The sequence below is a fragment of the Tenrec ecaudatus genome, chromosome 7 (genome assembly GCF_050624435.1).
Source record: "Tenrec ecaudatus isolate mTenEca1 chromosome 7, mTenEca1.hap1, whole genome shotgun sequence".
Lineage (NCBI taxonomy): Eukaryota > Metazoa > Chordata > Mammalia > Afrosoricida > Tenrecidae > Tenrec > Tenrec ecaudatus.
Window position 1 is genome coordinate 49,997,317 of NC_134536.1, and position 18,914 is coordinate 50,016,230.

The 18,914-nt window shown below is 38.8% G+C and overlaps 1 protein-coding gene across 5 annotated transcripts in view; it reads left to right on the forward strand.

Moving 5' to 3' along the window:
• Positions 1-18,914, forward strand: part of TBC1D32 (TBC1 domain family member 32) — a 279,831-nt gene that overhangs the window by 24,838 nt on the left and 236,079 nt on the right. For all 5 annotated transcript variants that reach the window (XM_075554618.1, XM_075554617.1, XM_075554615.1 and 2 more), the window contains exon 3: positions 7,131-7,308. In XM_075554618.1, coding sequence (XP_075410733.1) covers positions 7,131-7,308 — 178 coding nt within the window. The remainder of the gene's footprint in view (positions 1-7,130; positions 7,309-18,914) is intronic.

The window sequence follows — 18,914 nt, forward strand, 5'->3', positions numbered from 1 at the left end:
TGATAAGAGTTGTATGAGCCCCCAATAAAATGATTTAAAAAAAAAAGTGCTGAAAAACCTCAGCTTATACACCAGTATATACGGTAACCTTTACATATGTAAAAAAGTAACCTTTTCTGTTACTGTCTCATTCTCTCATTTTGTTTTCTTTTTCTTATTGCTGCTGATCAGTAAAGAACAATATATGTGGTCACTTTTTATGCTTAATTTCAGTGTCTCCTCACTGGAATGTAAATTCTATAAAATACAAAGTTTTATAATTTTGTCTATATCATTATTCTTAATGCCTAGCAGAAAATGACTGCCACTTTAGGTGCTTAATTGGCATTCATTGAGCACGTTAATGAATGTTCCTCTTGTCAATACAACCAGCCTAATTTATTGATATTTGAAGTAATTTTGATTTTAGCAATGCATCATTTCTCTTTCTTTTTTTCGTCATCAATCGCATAGACATTACACATTTTAAGTGTAGCTACTTTTGTTAAGTTCTGGAGCAACCAGTATGAACAGGAAATGTACCGTTGCATATTCCATCGTCTAATGAGGCGTTTGGCATTATATCGCGATAGCGCTGTGAAGCAGTATTTTCTATACAGGGCACGGATGCACGGAAGGTCATGGTGTAGAAAGGCATATCAAGTATTTTCTATACAGCGCACGGATGCACGGACAGCCGTGGTGTAGAAAGGCGTCTCAGGCAGGGTACACATTGAGCAGCTCTGCTAAAGAGACACCTCAACACAGCGCTTCAGGCGGGACCCTCAACAGGATGGATCGACACAGTGGCTGCAACAGTGGGCCCATGTTTGAACTGACTGTGGGGCGGGGATGGAACGGAAAGTGTTGCATTCTGTGTGGTCTCTGGGGTCACTTTGGACCATTTGAGCCAACTTGACAACCCCTCACCTCAAAAAAAATCAAGGAAAAGATATATTTTTTTCTTTTATGTAAGAGTTCAGAATTTTGTTAGAGTAGAAATACACATCTGCCGATTCCTCCATCCAGGGAAACTGACTTGTATTATTATTGCTGTTCCATCATGTCTTAAGGTAGGGACTCACACACTTTTTTCTATAAAAGGCCACATTATAAATATTCTAAACTTTGTAAGCTGTTATGGTATTAAAGTAGCCATACTTATGTAAATAAAGAGCCTACATCCTTTCCAATATATCTCTTTTTCTCTAAAAATACAAGTGGCAGGCCATAGTTTTCGAGCCCTGCCTAGATTATCTTTCATGAGCATTGTTGAGGCAGGTATGCTACTTCCTCATGGTTCTCCAGACTGGCCAAGCAAAGAGAGAGCAGAGGGCGAGGAGCTTAATTTCCACCCCCCACATCTCACTTTCATTAACTGAACCTCGATCCCATGCCCAAGTCAGGGTCTGGAATGTGGACTGGGAAATGCATGATCTATTTTTTGATCCTGTGCTCAGAGTAAAAGCTTAGCGGAGGAGTTCTAATACTTCATGAAAGGGAAGGAGGGTAGGTATTAGGGACATTAGCAGAGACTCTTATAAGGATCATTCAACCTGACAGAAGTCATGAAAGACTGAAAGTAAGTTAGTCACTTATATAATTTAAGCTTTGGTTATGTTAATTTTAATTAAAAATGTTAGAATATCCATCCTGGAATATACCTTAACATGGAATTTAAAAGTCCTTATTTTGGAGACAAGAGAAGCAAATAAGTGAATTTTGTGGTAAAGTTGTTTGATATTGGAATCCATTGTAAAGTTTGTCTTTCTGGGACCCTTTTTATTGAATGATCCCCTATTGCAAAATATTCCCTTTGTTTAGCTATTTGCATTATTGATTTCCTGCTTATCCATTGTAACTTCCTAAGGGAAAGAATCTGGAATATTCATATATGAACTTCAATCCCTTAACAGTATTCTCCCTATATATTGTTAACTGCTTGTCTTTGACCTCTCAGAAAATAGTGAACCATAGCTTTTTTGCAGAATTTTGGTGCTTTATAAACCATGTCAGAACTGCTGAATCATTAAAAGGCACTGAAGAAATCATCAAGTTGAAAGTTGGTCAGATTCATGGAGACTTTCATTGAAGACAAGTGGACAACATAGATGTTAATGAACAACTCTGGTTTGGGGCAGTGCCATACCATTAAAATGCCTAGTTTCCATGCAAGGTGCAGTTTAATATCGGGGTGAAAGTGGACAAAAGAATTTTTGAACTTTCCTCCTGTTGTATATCTTCTGTCACTTGCATGTTCCTTATTTTAACAATCTTTTACTCTTTGGCATATTTTATCTGCTATTGATGGCCTAATTTCCCTCTCTACTATTAAAACTTTGAAACTTGCTTTTAATTGTAGAGTAGCTAAATCAAATGGAATAAATGAAGAAATCAAATTGCTGAAGAGAAAATTTCAAAGGTAGCTCAAGAAGACAAAGTCAAATATTACAATAAAATGTGCAAAGACATAAAATTAGAAACCCAAAAGGGAAGAACACAGTCAGTCAGTATATCTTAACTTGAAAGAACTCAAGAAAAAAATTCAAGTCTCGATTTGAAATCTTGAAAGATTCTATGGACAAAATATTGAATTATTCAGGAAATGTCAAAAGAAGATGGAAAGAACACATAGTAAGCAGCAGCCAAGAGATCAAAAGACACATTGCATTAGGTAAATTTGCTATACAAGACCTCTTTAGAGTATTGAATCAAGAGGCAGTTATGTGACAGAACAAGGGAATACTTACTGCATGGCTTACAATCAGGAAAGATGTGCGGCTGGGTTGTATCCTCTCACCATACATATTTAATCTGTATTTTGCTAAAGTAATCAGAGAAGCTGGATTATGTGGAGAAAAATCTGGGATCAGAATTGAAAGGCTTATTAACAACCTGCAATGTGCAGATGATATAACTGCTTGCTGAAAGCAAGGATGGATTGAAGCATTTGCTGATGAAGATCAAGGATTGCAGCCTTCAGTATGGTTTACAACTCAATGTAAAGAAGACCCAAATCTTCACAAATAGACTCATAGGTTACATTATAATACATGGAGAAAAGTTTGAAGTTGTCAAAGATTTTGTATTCCTTGAATCCACAACCAATGCTCATGGAAGCAGCAGTCTAGAGATCAAAAGACACATTGCCTTAGGTAAATCTGCTGCACAAGACCTCTTTAGAGCATTGCGAAGCAAGAATGTTACTTTGAAGATTAAGGTGTGTCTTACCCTAGACATGCTCTTTTCAGTTGCGTCATCTGCATGTGAAATTGAGACACCATGCGCTGCTAAAAGGACAAACCAATCTGTCTTGGAAAATATATGAGCCAGAGTGCATGTTAAAGGCAACTATGGCGGGACTTCATTTTAGAGACCAGTGTCTGAAGAAGGCTATCATGCCCAATGAAGCAGAGGCCAGCAGAAAAGAGGAAGGGCCTCAAGGGGACCGAGTGACTGCAATGATGGACCGAAGCATAGGAGCAATTGTGAAGATGGTGCAGGACTGAGCAGTGTTTGGTTTTTTGTTTTTGTTTTGGTATATTGTGCTGCTATAGATGCAAACACGCTCAATGGCACATATCAACAGCAACTTTATTAGTTTTAGATGATTTTAATGTTAGGATGGTAAGCCTCCTGGTATTACGTGGAGTTTTAAGTTGTTTTCTAAAGATTCCTGATTATAGTAAACTCATAACTTTATGTGATCTCTCTAGAAGCTTTTGAAATTGAGTTCTTCTGCATGTTGGCCCATAATGGATATTCCTTACAGCATTTTAAAAGCAGATGTTAGAGCTTAGTATATAGCTAAATGACATCTTGCATGTATCAGAAACATTGAATATATGCCTGCATTAGGTCAAAGTTAAAGTGGGTTTTATTACTCACAAAGTGATAGGGTGCAACTATTAATTTCACAAGCAGACAATTAATACCTATTAACTAAAAGCCATAGAGATGAATATTTTTTAATTCTTGACTTGAAGTAAAACAAAAAATGAATTCGTATTCATCTTTGAATAATACTACAATCTCATGACTATTTCTAGCAGTATCATTAAGTTTATTCATAGAAGAGTTCTAAAATATTTTATTGGTTAGATAATGAAAATATTTTATTGCTAAGAGCAAGGTTTTATATGAGCTATTTGATTTTCTTGTGGTTTAGTTCATGTGTAAAAATTAATCTAACACTAGTTGCCTTGCATAGATCTTACATGACTTAATGACTGTTTGCCTTTTTCTACTTGAACCATGGATGACATATTTTAAATTCTACATGTTATTTTTTTTTCAAATTGTTAATTTTGGGGTGATTCTTGAGAAACTTATGGCTGATATAAGCACAGCATATCTGTTCATACTGGTTTTTACTGTAATAATTACAAATTATTTCCCCATTTTTCATATGATTGCACCTGGGAAAATTAATCTGTAGGATTTATCATTTATATGTATCTGTTTTTCAAAAGTTTGCTGTACACTATTTTGCTTTTATGAAAAGTCTATATTAGCACCTGCTTTCTGTAGCCAAGTTTCCTTTCTAGGAATTACATTGAACATTTTACATATTGTTGGATTATGTCTGTGAACTCAATGTGTGTTAATTTAGGTTTTATGTATTTAGTATGATTTGGTATGTTGTATTTTGCATATAAGATGTCTTAAAACATTTCCCCATTTAAATTGATGGTAATTACTTCTTTGGTTTATGCTATTTTGACTTATGGACTTAAAGTTTCATAGGAATGCTTTTCTTTTAGATGGTGAAGGAAGCCTGTTAATTAATCATATAATGAGTAGAAGAACTTGATTATGCCAATTTTCAGTTTCCATTGATAGGGGATTTATTTACTTACTCATAGGGTTTCTTTCTGTAGTCTTTATTTTATTGTTAATCTATTTACTCACCGGTGACTATCAACTGATTTCTCACTTACTGATTATCACATTCATGACTGTAGTAAAGAAGTCTGCTATCTGACTACTTTGTAGAGAAAACTCTATTTTGTACAGATGAGATCTAAGAGGAGAGTAACAATTGACTGTGATTGTTAAGGTTATGTGTCAATTTGGATATTGAAAATGTACTTAAGTTTTTAAACGTAATTTTGGGAATTATTATTCTTATCTTTCTGTGTGGACATTTACTGGAATTTCTTGTAAGAATTCTTGTCAGAATTTTCTAAAAGCTTGGGGAAACATTTATTCTATAATGAAATTTATAGTTTTTATGGGTTATTTTCTATGATATGCTTAACATGCAAATATTTAGATAGAAGTCATTTTTAATTAAATCAACAAATTCTAACTTTTCAGAAGACAGGGACTCATGTTGTTTATGTGGTTGTACCTAGCTAGGGAGGAGGCTAGGAAATGTAGCTTAGCCCTGTGCCCAGGTATAATCCAATCCTGTGGACGAAAAGAGAAACTTCCGGTGAATAGGTGTTGATTGCTACCAGGGCATTCTGCGGCTGCCCTGTTATTTGAAGATCAGAATTTATCAGGGAGGAAGCTGGGTCCTCCTGGCTCAGTTATGCTACGTGTGCTTAGCTAATTCATCTAAGGGGTGATCTCAAGACTCCTACCTGCTCTTTATATCCCTGTCCTCTTCTAAATCCACCTGGGAATTTGGCAGCCCCTTTTCAATGTACTGCTGCAACCATTTTAAAATTATCTTCAACAAAATTTTATATGCATTTGATAATAATGATATTACTCAATAATTTTCACAGTCTGGTGGGTCATCTTCTTCTCTTTCTGAATGGGTACAGATAGGGATCTCTTCCAGTACTTGCCATAGACTGGTGAGTGTATTCAGTGCTGCATCACTTTTTGCAAGGTGGGAGAGTTATCTATTTTTGTTTTGATGGATATTTATCTGATAATAAATGATTCTGAACATTTTTTCATGTGTCTAGTGCTCATTTTAATGTCCTCTATGGTTAAATGTCTATTTAAGTGCTGTGCCTGTATGTTTGAGTTGTCTTTTGTTGTTAAGTTGTCCAAGTTTTATATATTAGTTTGATTAGATCTTGTCAAGTACATGGTTTCCAAAGATAATCTCTTAGTTGGTAATTTGTCTTTTCACATTTTTTAGTAATGCCTTTTGATGAGCAAGAGTTTTTGATTCTGATGAGGTTTTATCTATTTATTTTTCCACTTGATTTTTGTGCTTTTATCATATTAGTTTATCCCTTGTGGAAAGTTAGCCATAATGGTGTTGTCCATGATATTTCTTCTAAGGTGTTTTCTTTTAAAATCATTTTATAGTTTCTGTGTGTACTTTTAGGTCCCTAATCCATTTTGAATTGTTTAAACTATTTTTATACGGTGTATTAGTTTGGGTACCTTAGAGAAACAAATCCACAGAAACTCATGTATAAGAGACAGTTTTATATAAAGGTTAAGTGTGCATCAAGATAACATCCCAACTCAGTGCTGCCCAAGCCCACAGTCCAACATTAAGCCATTAACCCATATATCCAACACCAATCCACAAAGTCCTCCTCATTTCACAAAGCAGACAAAGCAATGCCAATGCTGACTGCAGGAGGAAAGCCGAATCAGTGAACGTTTAAGCATCTCAGTGCTGGCAGGGGTCTCCACACGGCTGCTCCAGCACCCAGGGCTGCATTGGGATAGGTCCATGGGGATTCTCCTCAGGGATGTCTTGCAGGAAGTGAGCCTTGCCAGTTGAAGCAGGGAACTGGCTAAGGCAGCTGCACCCTGATGTGACCATCTCAAAGCAAGAGACCTGAGAACTAGAAAGGCGAGGCTCACCGAGCCATTTATCCCTCAGCCCTTCAATTAACCTTGCATGTGTTTATCAGCCAGGTTGACACAATAAACTAACTCATACAGTATAAAGCAAGACTCCTCATTTTTCATTTACTTACATGTGGAAATTCAATTTTTGCAGCAATGGTTATTGAAGAGCCTTCTTTTGTCATTAAATGGACTTAGCACCCTTGTCAGAAGTCAGTTCAACCTCTATATATGTGGATTTATTTCTGGACCCTTATATACATAGAATTGTGTTCTGAAAGGATTATTATTTTTCATAGTAAACAGAATCAGATAGTTGCCTTAGACTATTACAATATGTGTTGATATGCTTTCTCTTATTCAGACTATTTTTGAACTTAAAGGTACAAAGAAATGATGCACTCCTTGAAGGACATCATGATTGTTGTGGTGGAATCTATGATTAACAAATTTGAAGAAGATGAGATACGAGTTCAAGAGAAGCAGAAAAAAATCCAGAAGGAGAAAAGCAATAGTTACTGCACAGACAATTGCTCTGATAGTGATTCTTCATTCAACCAGGTGCGTTGCTTTGTTTGGCATTTTTATCTTGAAATGATATTTCATAATAAATAGCTCAAATAAATTCTGTATTAATTCTGTGCTGGGAAGATAGAAATACCAGGAATTTATTATTTAGATTCCTTCATTTTTCTTACTCTGAATATGTCATTAGACAAAAAACCCAAAAGCAGTGGGTAGAGAAAGACATCCTGTTTGGTGAGTTGCAGAGTTTGCACCAGTGAGGGAAACTCTTAAGGAGATAGATTGACATACGGGCCTGAACAACAGCAAACACGACAAGGATCATAAACTGTACAGTACTAAGCAATGACACGACTTTTTCTGTTCTCCACAATGTTTTTCCTTCTTTTTTCTATGCTTTACTGCCTGCATATAGCCGATCCCATGTGTAGCACCTATTAACTGTGATTTCTGACCAATAAATTTCTTCTCTGTGACTTCATGCTTCTTATTTTTAAAATGGAAATGGTAATTCCTTTTGTCTCATAAGGTCATTGAGAATACTAATGGAGTTAATGTGTCTTAAATGCTTAGCAATGTGCCTGTCACACAGTTGGGGTGGTCATTACATAATCTATTGTCAATTTGAGATGATTAAGAGTTAAGGGTCAGAGTTTAGCCTGTCAACCAGGTGGCAGTTTGATGACCTCATTTGGAGGTGCTAAGGAGACAAATAGCTCACTTGAGGTGGGACATGCGATCACTCCCTGGGAGACACTGCAGCTGACAACACACAGGGAACTACACTAGTGCCCTGAACTGGAGGAGCCATGTGGAGACCCTTGCCAGCACCGAGATGCTGACAATGTCACTGGATTCACAAGACTTCCTAACCACTGGCCTGTGATCTTCCTGCATTCGGCATCATTGTACGTGTTTCTTGAATCTGAAGAGGACTTTATAGGTTGGTATCATACATATGGGTAATATCAGATTTATGAACTTGATTTGGACTGGGCTGGTATGTTTTTTAAGTGAACAATTATTCTTTATATAAAGCTATGTCTTATACACATATGAGTGTGTATGAATTTGTTTCTCTAGTCAATCCAGACTAACACAGTTGGTGTTCTATAAATATTAGCATTTATTGACGTGGCTATGTTTTAAAGGGTGTACTGTACCCTGAGGCCCCAATAAAATTATAATAAAAAAGGTGTACTGCAATGGTTTTATATCCTTCCTCTTGCAGTTTTTATCTTGCTCTTCTCCCACAGTATTCAGTGTGGTACAGGACAGACAGTCTGTTTTTTTATAGTGAGCAAGCTGAACTCCGGGCTATCTTCTCTATATGTTGAAGGTGAGTTTGTGGTAACTCACAAATTATTATTGAATAATGTGAATTTGTTTAAGGCATTTATACTCCCCCCTTTTCTTTCAAGAAAGCATCTTAAAGCCTATAGTAGGCAAAACAATACCCCCCCCGCCCCCATTGAAACCGTCCACATCCTTATCCCAGAGTTTACATACATGTTAGTTTACATGACAAGGTGGATCATTGCTGATGTAATGAAGGATTTTGAGATGAAATGATAATCTGAGTCAGCATAACAAGTGTCCTTATCAAAGAGATGCAGAAGTCAGTAGTAATGTGACCATGAAGGAGGGATCCCGTGGATGCAATTGCTCCCTTTGAAGAGGGAGAGCATGCTGAAGGGATTCACGTGAACTTTGTTGTTTTCGTTAGGTGCCGTCAAGGTGGTTGTGACTCACAGGGATCCCATGTGCAGCAGAACGAAAGACCACCCAGCTCTGTACCACTCTCACAATTATGTCAGAGCCCATTGTTGCAACTGGTGTGTCAGTTCATCTTGTCAAAAGTGAAATTAACCATCTACTTGGCCCGGCACCCTGTCCTTTTCCAGGGACTGACCTCTCCTGATAACATATCCAAAGCACATGAGACTAAGTCTTGCTAACCTCACTTCTATGGAGCATTCTGGCTGTACCTCTTCTGAGATAGATTTGATCTGGCAGTCATTTTTACTTTTAATATTTTTTGCCAATACCATAATTTAAATACATAGATTCTCATTGAGTCTTCCTAATTCAATGCCCGACTTTCTCATGCAAAATGGGAAATTGAAAGCACCATAACTTGGATTAGGCACACCTTATTCCTTAAAGTGATATTCTTGCTTTCCAAAACTTTAAAGAGGTCTTGTACAGCAGATTTGCCAAACGTGATACAGTTTGTTTTTTGTATTATCTCTTGACTACTCCTTCCATTGGCATTAACTATGGATTCAAGCAAGGTGAAATTCTTGACAACTTCAACTTTTTCTTCCTTTATCATGCTGTTGCCTGTCGTCCAGTTGTGAACGCTTTTGCTTTCTTTATATTGAGTTGCAATCAATATTGAAGGCAAGTCTTTAATTGTCATTACACGCCTCAAGTTCTTTCTTTCAGTAAGCAATACAGTGTCATCTTCATATTACAGGTTGTTAATAAGCCTTCCTCCAATCTTGATCCCACATTTTTCTTCATATGATCCAGTTTATTTCATTATTTTGCCCAGAGCTCAGCATATAGATTGCATACTTATTGCTCAGCATAAGTATGGTGAGAAGATACAACTCTGTCACACATTTCCTGATTTTAAACCAGGCATTTTCCCTTGTTCTGTTTGCTTTCTTATCCTTGTACAAGTTCCTCAAAAGCACAATGAAATATTCTGGAATTCTCACTTTTCTTATGATTATCCATAGTTTGTTATGATCCACACTGTGGAAGGCATTTGCACTGTCAATGAAACACAAGTAAACATCTTTGTGGTATTCTCTGGCAGCTCCCTGTGAATGTAATGTACTGCTGCAAGTTCTGGTGGATGATCTTCAGTAAAATTTTACTTTCCTCTGGTATCAGTGATATTTCTATATAATCTGAGTACTCTATTAGGTTACCTTTCTTTGGAATGGGGACAAACATGGATCTCTTCTATTCAATTGGCTAAGCTGTCTTCCAAATTTCCTGTCATAGACTAGTAAATTCTTCCTCTGTCTTCTGGAGCTGCCCTTTGAAAATTTTTGTTCATTTCATTCACACCATCATTTCTTCCATTTGCTTTAGCTACTCTATGATTAAGAACAAGTTGCAAGTTTGTTCTGATATCCACGTTGATCTTTTCTTTCCTCTCTTTTCAATTACCCTTTGCTTTCTTTATGAACAATATTTTTGATGTCTTCCCACAGCTCATCAGGTCTCTCATTAATGTTCAATGCATTAAATCTGGCAAAAAGCAGCCATCTAGCTCGGAAGCAACAAAGCCCTCAGAGAAGAAGCACACAGCCTAAGTGAACACGAGGTGTTGAAGGGATCAGGTAGCAGACACTAAAGAACAAAAACCATCATCATATGATCACCTTCCCCACATAAACACTGAAGACGAATGTGTGCATAAGTAAGTGTGGTGAAGAAGGCTGGTGGTGCCCGGCTATTGAGAGATATAGTGTCTAGGGACTTAAAGGCTTAAAAGTAAAAAAGCGGCCATCTAGCCCAGAAGCAACAAAGCCCACATGGAAGCAGCATACCAACATGTGTGATCATGAAGGGCCGAGGGGACCAGGTTTCAAGCAACAAAGGCAGGGGAAAATAATATCATTGTGAATGAGGGGAGTGCATGATGGGGACCCAATGCCCATCTGTAGACAACTGGACATACCTTGAAGGGGGGTAGTAAGGAGGAAATGAATCACTCAGGGTTCAGTGTAGCAATAATGAAACTTACAACGTTCCCATAGTTCTTAAACGCTTCCTCCTCCCCAACTATCATGATCCCAATTCTACCTTGCAAACCTGGTTAAACCAGAGGATGCACAACAGTACAGTTGGGATCTGGAAACACAGGGAATCTAAGACAGATGAACCCCTCAGGACCAATGGTGAGAGTGGTGATACTGGGAGGGAAAGAGGGGGTAGAAAGGGGGAACCGATATCGGGAATCTACATATTACCTCCTCTCTGGGGGATGGGCAACAGGAAAGTGGGTGAAGGGAGATGCCGGGCAGTGTAAGATAAGATAAAATAATAAATTATAAATTATTAAGGGTTCACGAGGGAGGTGGGAGGAGGGAGGGAGGGGGAGGGATAAAAGGAAAATGAGCTGATTCCAGGAACCCAAGCAGAAGGCGAGCTTTGAGAATGACGAGGGCAACGAATGTATCAGGGTGCTTTACTCAATTGATGTATGTCTGGATTGTGATAAGAGTTGTATGAGCCCCTAACAAAACGATTAGAAAAGATGTTCTTGAAATTCAGGAAGGGGGGCATATATCCAAGGTTGTTCTTTGACTCATGCACTTGTCTTCATGTTCTTCAGCTTTAACCTGAACTAACATATTCGCAATTGATGATCTGTTCGCAGTCAGCCCCTGACTTGGTTATAGCTGCTGTTATTGAGATTTTCCACTGTCTTCCCACAGATTAGTCAATTTCCTTTCTGTATATTCCATCTGGAGATGTCTATGGGCATAATTGCCATTTGTGTGTTGCTGAAAAAGATATCTGCTATGAACAAGATGTTGGTCTTGCAAACGTCTTTTATGTGATCTCCAGGTTCATTTCTATCACCAAGACCATATTTTTCCAACTTTTTCCTTCCTTTTCATTTGCAACTTTTGCATTCCAATCACCAATAATTATCAAGTCATCTTGCTTGAATGTTTGATCATTTCCACCTAAAGATGTTGGTAGAATTCTCCAATTTCATCATCAATAGCTTTTGTGGTTGGTGCATAAATTTGAATAGCAGCTATATTGATAGGATTTCCTTGAATTTGGATAGGTAGAATCTTACCACAGACTGCATGCCCAAGATTAATTTTAAAATGCCCTTTTTGTAAATGAACACTATGTTATTCTCCTTAATTGTGTCATTCCTGGCATAGTAAGTCATTTGAATTTCTGATTCAAAATGGCCGATTCCAGTCCATTTCAGTTAAGATCTTTAGGCGGTCATTTCAATTTTTACCACTTCAAATTTTTCTAGATTCATATTTTGTACATTGCAAATTCCAATTTTTAGTAGTTTTTGCAGCTGTTTCATCTTTAAAAAATTTTAAAAATCATTTTATTGGGGGCTCATGCAACTCTTTTCACAATCCATACATCCATCCATTGTGTCAAGCATATTTGTACATTTGGTGTCATCATCATTCTCAAAACATTTGCTTTCTGCTGAGTCTTTGGTATTAGCTTCTCATTTTATCCCTCTCTCCCTGCTCCCCCCTCCCTCATGAACCCTTGATAATTTATAAATTATTATTATTTTGTCATTTCTTACACTGTCTGACATCTCCCTTCACCCACTTTTCTGTTGTCCATCCCCCTTTCCACCCCACCCTCCCAACACACTCCTGGTATCAGCACTCGGAGGACTGGTCCTGAAGGGATCAGCTGTCCTGGATTCCCTGTGTTTCCAGTTCCTATCTGTACCAGTGAACATCCTCTGGTATAGCCGGATTTGTAAGGTAGAATTGAGATCATGTGGGTGGGGGGTGGGAGGAAGTATTTCGGAGCTCGAGGAAAATTCTGTTTCATCATTGTACTGCACTCTGACTGGCTCATCTCCTCCCCAGTGACGCTTGTGTACGGGGATGTCCAGTGGCCTACAGATGGGTCTTGGGCAGCTGTTTCATCTCACCTTGAGTTATGCCCAATCCGCAAATGAAATCTTGGAGGATCCCCTTCTACAGGCTTTATTTACTCCATTCCCCTCACCGTGGCTGACTGCAATTTGAGAAGGCAGCTCCTCCTTGATTACATTTCACGTGTGCGAACGAACCTCAGGCACCCCTCCTCTGGCTCTATCTCCGAGATGGCTCTGTTCCATTCTGCAGGTCTTCCATGTCTGACAATGTTTTAAAGTGATGCCTAAGGTTTTTAGTGGTTTCTTCCTCCGAAGTGGGCGGGCAGGCAGTTCCTTATTCCTTGTCTGTTCTTCGTCTGGAAGCTCTACTGAAACCTGTTCACTGTGAGTGACCCCGCTGGCATTTGAAATACCAGTGACATAGCTTCCAGCATGACAGCAATTCAGAAACCACCACAGTGTGACAAACGGACAGATAAATGGTGGACCACATGTCTAGTCTCTGTGAAAATCTCTTAAGCTCTTACTACTGAGAAATTCTATTTTTGAGGTTTTCATTCTGTTGCTTCGGAATGAATCTTTCCAAATCTCCTCCTCGGTCTAGCAGCGTAAGTCAGCCACAGCATAGCCACAGCCCCACGCACACTCCTGAAATCCATCTATCACTCACCCGAGGCCGTACATCTCTCCATTAGCAGATGGGCTCATGTTTTTTCCCAGGGAATGGCAGCTGACTTTGAACTGCTGGCGTTGAGGTTTGGAGTCCAGTGCTTACCTGACAGTGCCAGCAGGGGTAGCTGCCTTCAGTTGATACACTTTTGATGATTCTTCCGATTTATTTCATAAGAGGGAAAGATTGAATGGAGCCTAAAATCTTAACTACTCTGAAGTGAGTGGGAAAAGTAGCTGAAATTAGAAAGTAAAAAGACAAATGGATATGGTTTTAGTAGATGGCTTCCCAGCGTGAGAGTGAGGGCAGGCAGGTGTGAGCTTAGTTTGCTCACTGGTTTGTTTCAGTAATCCTTACGGAGTCAATTTGATATCAGAAAATGTCGTTCTTTGTTAATGTTGCCAGTGCTTTATAAAATGAACATCTAAAGATTTTATTGACTGTAAAATATGAATAGGCTGCTGTTATCGCGTCCCATTGTAAGTTTTTATATTTTTCAGAAGAGTACACATGTTCTCTTTTGTTCAAATATAATTAGAACTTCTAGGGAATCAGAAAAATAGCTTAGTATTTGGAGATGTCTTTAAACTTCATGTGTTTGTTTTGTTATGGTAACTTTGCTCTGTACTGAAGGCTTAATGAAGTGTGGGTGCACATTATCATATACTTTAGATGTACTCACATTTGAAAAAGGCACTCTAACTGAATGAATTCCTTCCGAGTCTTGAAACAAACTCATTTTATATTTTGGTTTTGTCATTGATGAGCTATAGATCTTGGTTTCTTCACTTCTCTGTGCCTCAAGTTTCAGTAGAAGGGTTTTACAGGTGTTCTGTCTGGGAACTTACCTTCTAGGGCAGTAGTTCTCTACTTGTGGGTCACGACCCCTTTGGGCACCAAGCGACCATATTTCTGTTGGTCTTAGGAAATGAAACACTCCTTCTCTATCAGTCTCAGGCAAGTCCGCATCCGCCCACATACGAGTACCCGGCGTGAAGAGCGCTGCCCATGCTACACCATGCTGCAAGACAAAATTTCATTGATTTGTCACTAGAAATAAATATTTTACAATGTATAACTATATACTGTTTTTGTGATGAATCACTGTGCTTCAATTATGTTCAATTGGAACAATGAAAATACATCCTGCATATCAGATATTTACATGATGATTCTTAACAGTAGCAAACTTACAGTTATGAAGTAGTAATGAAAATAATTTTATGGTTCAGGGGTCACCACAACATGAGGAACTGCATTAAAGGGTGACGGCATTAGGAAGGTTGGAAACCACTGTTCTAGGGTTTCTTTGTGTGTTTAATGATTTAGCAGACCTTCAGCATGTTGAGCAGTGCATTGTACATAGGCACTTACATAGTGTTTGCTCTCATCATTGTTATTCTGATTGAGTAAATTTGTTAAGAATAAAAATAAATAATTTTGCAATTAATCATGTGACAGCCTAAAGTAGTGTTGGATTTGATATTTATTTTTCCATTTTATTTCTCAATAGTGCTTGAAAATTAATAATAGCTAACTTTCTTTAACTGAATATGTTAGTTTGGGTTGACTAGAAAAACAAATTCATAGACACTCATATGTGTATAAGAAAGAGCTTTTTATACAAGAGCAATTGAATATTGAGAAAACAACCCAGCCCCATCCAGATCAAGTCCTTAAGTCCGATATTAGCCTATGTGTCTGATACCAATCTATAAAGTACCCTTCAGACTCATGCAATACATGCAATGATGCCAAATGCAGGAAGATCACAGGCCAGTGGGTGGAAAGTCTTGTGGGTCCAGAGGTGGTGTAATCATCTCAGTGCTGGTGTGGGTCTCCATGTGGTTTCTCCAGCTCCAGGGCTGTGGCATAGCTCCATGTGCCTTGTCAACAGGAATATCTTGCAGGGAGTGAGTGTGTGTCCCATCTATAGCGAGCTATTTATCTCCTTAGCGCCTCCAAATAAGGTCATCAAGCTGCGACTTGATTGACAGGTTAAACTCCACCCCTTCACTCTTTAAGTCTCAAGTTGACAACAGATTATGTAAATTTAGAGGAGCTTTGTAGTGTAAATTAATTTTGAGGGTGATTTGATTTAGTTTTTAAAAACAGCAATAATGTGAGTGTTCTACAATATACATTATAATAAAGGAATTGAGTTTGATCACACTGTAACACATGACAGGATTTATCTTATGTTTACAGTCTCAGGTAAAAATTTACCTGGTAGAAGTGTATCCACACTTGAAAAGACCCTTCAGGTGGTATCTATATGGTTATATAAGAGGATCAAATACATCATAGACTATCAACCTATTCCAGAGGAGGAAGGGTGAACCATTTGCTATGATCGACACATACCCCCATCCTCCACCCCAGGGGGATGGGACACAACAGTCAGTGTAAGATATGAAAATAATAATGTATAATTTGTCAAGGGTCATGAGGGTGGGAGTGGGGGAGGGAGGGAAAAAAGAAGAGCTGATACCAAGCACTGATACTTCCAAATAGAAAGTATATGTTTAGATAATAATGATGGCAACATAGGTACACATATGTGTGTTAAAATTGAAGTATGGATTGTTAAAAGTGCTATAAGAGTCCCAATAAAATGATCTCTTAGTTACAAAAAAAATTTTTTTGGAAGTATCTACCAATATTGAAATAATCACTAATTTTTTAAAATTGTGAATTAGTTGAAGGTTCACAGAGCAGATCACAGTTTTGCCCTGAACAGTTCACACACATTCTGACTTAAGTCATCCATCAGAGTCATCAATGTACTGTCATAGACTCCACTGCCTCTTGCATTGCCTATTTCTAGTCCGCTTTCTTTCTTAACCCTTGGAGCTTTGCCAGTGGATAAATGCTGCCCTTTTGCTCTTAATAGTTGATTATTCTAACATGGAGGTGAGTTCAGTTCAAGAACTGAGGGTTCATTCGTTGTTTTGGGCTCCCCACCAGTAAGTAATGCTCGATTTGAGCATACTTGGTATACTTGGTCTATTTTATTATTTGGAGTTCTGTTCCACACTTTTCTCCCACTTTATGCACATTATTCTAATGTGATCCTTTTCAAAGCAGTAGGTAGTGGTACCTAGGTACCACTTGTTTGCAGAGTTGTGGAGACGAATGTTTGCATGGCTCGTTAGTTCTTTGGAATAATTGTTTCCATATGTACTTTGACTTTTATCACTCTTCTGTTGTACCTTCTGTGACTACTCACAAGCTTTGAGGACCCTAGTTACTTACTAAATTGTGTTAGTGAGGGATTCTGCCACTAGACATTTCTGGATCGGGGTGGGGTCAAGCCTGTCAATCAAGCCACAGCCTGGTGCCACCTTGATGTCATAAGCCTTTTTAATAAGAGCAAGACGAATAGAGATGAATTCTCTTCTGCCTCTCTGCCTTCCTATCTGCTGGAACTCTGCCTGCCTCCAGGCGTGACCCTCTGTGGCCACCTGACCCTCAGAGCTGCTGGCACGTTGCCATGTTTCCAGTGACTTTGGATCCACACGACTCTTCACTTACACGACTGCTTCACCGTTCTGCATGACCAGCAGGAAGCTACCTGGATCTGAAGAGGGCCTGGACTAGCATCAGACGTGTGGACATGAGCTGGACTAGGCTGAAGGGCCTTCTTGATGTAAAGTTGTAAACTATAAAGTTCTTTCTTTTCCATAGACGAGTGTCACTGGAATTCTTCCTCTATACAACCTGGCTTACTACACAAAAGGAGGATGTAGAAAAATGTCTTTGTGAACCTTGCGTATTAGGCTGGATTCTCTAGAGAAGCAAAGCTAGTGGTTATATCGGTATATAAGGAGAGAAGTTTAGATCAAGATAAATGGCTCATACAATTATAGGAGTGGATTAGTCCAATCTAGTTCAAGGCTGTGGGTCAGATGTTAAGTTCAGTGCTCTTCCTACACCAAGTTGAGGTTGATGGACCAGGACACGAGGAGAAGAAGAAGAAAAACCCGAAGGTGGTGGGTGTCAGTAGATCAGGCGTACGACTTGACGTAAAACAAATCCAAAATTTGTGGGTTCTTATGAACCCCTGAATCAGCATGCAAAAGCCCCAAGGTTTGATAGACAAGATGATAGGCCTTTGACTTAAGAATTGGACATCAGTGCTAGAGAAGCTGGATCTAGATCACCAAGGAGAATGGAGCGCCTCAGAGCTTTCTACTTAAATACGAAGTAGGTGGACTTTGGCCTGTGAGCAAGGCTCACAGCAGATCCCATCATGGAGTTGATGACATTCTATTAGATCACATTATGGGGAAGGCCTCAGCTTCCGAGCCCAACTATCATACCTTATTATCATACCTTATTAGATCTATTGACCTTGGTGTCCTCCAGACTATGGAGGCTTGTCAGTTGGCCCCATGTATTGGGAGCATGGTTTTTGAGGGATTGACTGAGTCATAAATGACAAAAGACAAGGAGTTCTGGTGGAGGAGCTTTGTTAGGCAGGAACAAAGGCAAGGGCAGGGGTTTTTGGAAAAGAGTGGTCATCATGTCATCAATGGTTGGAAAGGTGTGCGTGTGACTGGAGCCTAGAGGAAAGAGAGAAGATTGATGAGAGAGAGAGGGAGGGAAGAAGAGAGGAAGGAAGGAAGAGCAAGATTGAGACCAAGGACAGATAATGTGATAAAGAGTATATTTTGAGAATGATGAGGGCAATGAATGTACAAATGTGCTTTACACAATTGATGTATGTGTGGATTGTGATAAGAGTTGTATGAGCCCCTAATAAAATGATTAAAAAAATAATGTCTAGAGGGCTGAAGCAAGCAAGCTTTCTGCCAGTCATCATTCTGACTTTTTAGTTGTGGTGAAGCTGACCTCCAGGCTCCTTCTACTTTCTTAGTCAACCAGAGGACTTACTAAGGGTAATCGGGGTAGAAAAGAAAGATGTTACATTAACCAATGCAGAATTAAATCAGTCATCATTCAGAACTCTACTTTAACCTCATAAAGCCCTAAAAAAGAGAGTATCTTAAGTAAAGTGGAATATCTTTTATGACTTAAGTAAAAAGATGTGAACTATAGATTTGAGCTCCCGAGTTTCTCTGCTACTGTGGAATGGATGGTTGTGTGGAATAGGATGGGATTAGCATGGACTCAGGAGACTGGTGAGGTAGTCCAGGCTCGAGCACTTGAGTCCACAAGCGACATCAGGGAAGCAGCAGCGAGTAAGGGGACGATCCATTGCAGATCCCCTCTTTAAAGTGTTTCCCAGGAACGGTAACGTTTCAAGGATGAAGGTGCACCTGACCCAACTCCTGGTATTTTTGTTAGTATCACATGCATGTGAAAACTAGACCACGGATACGG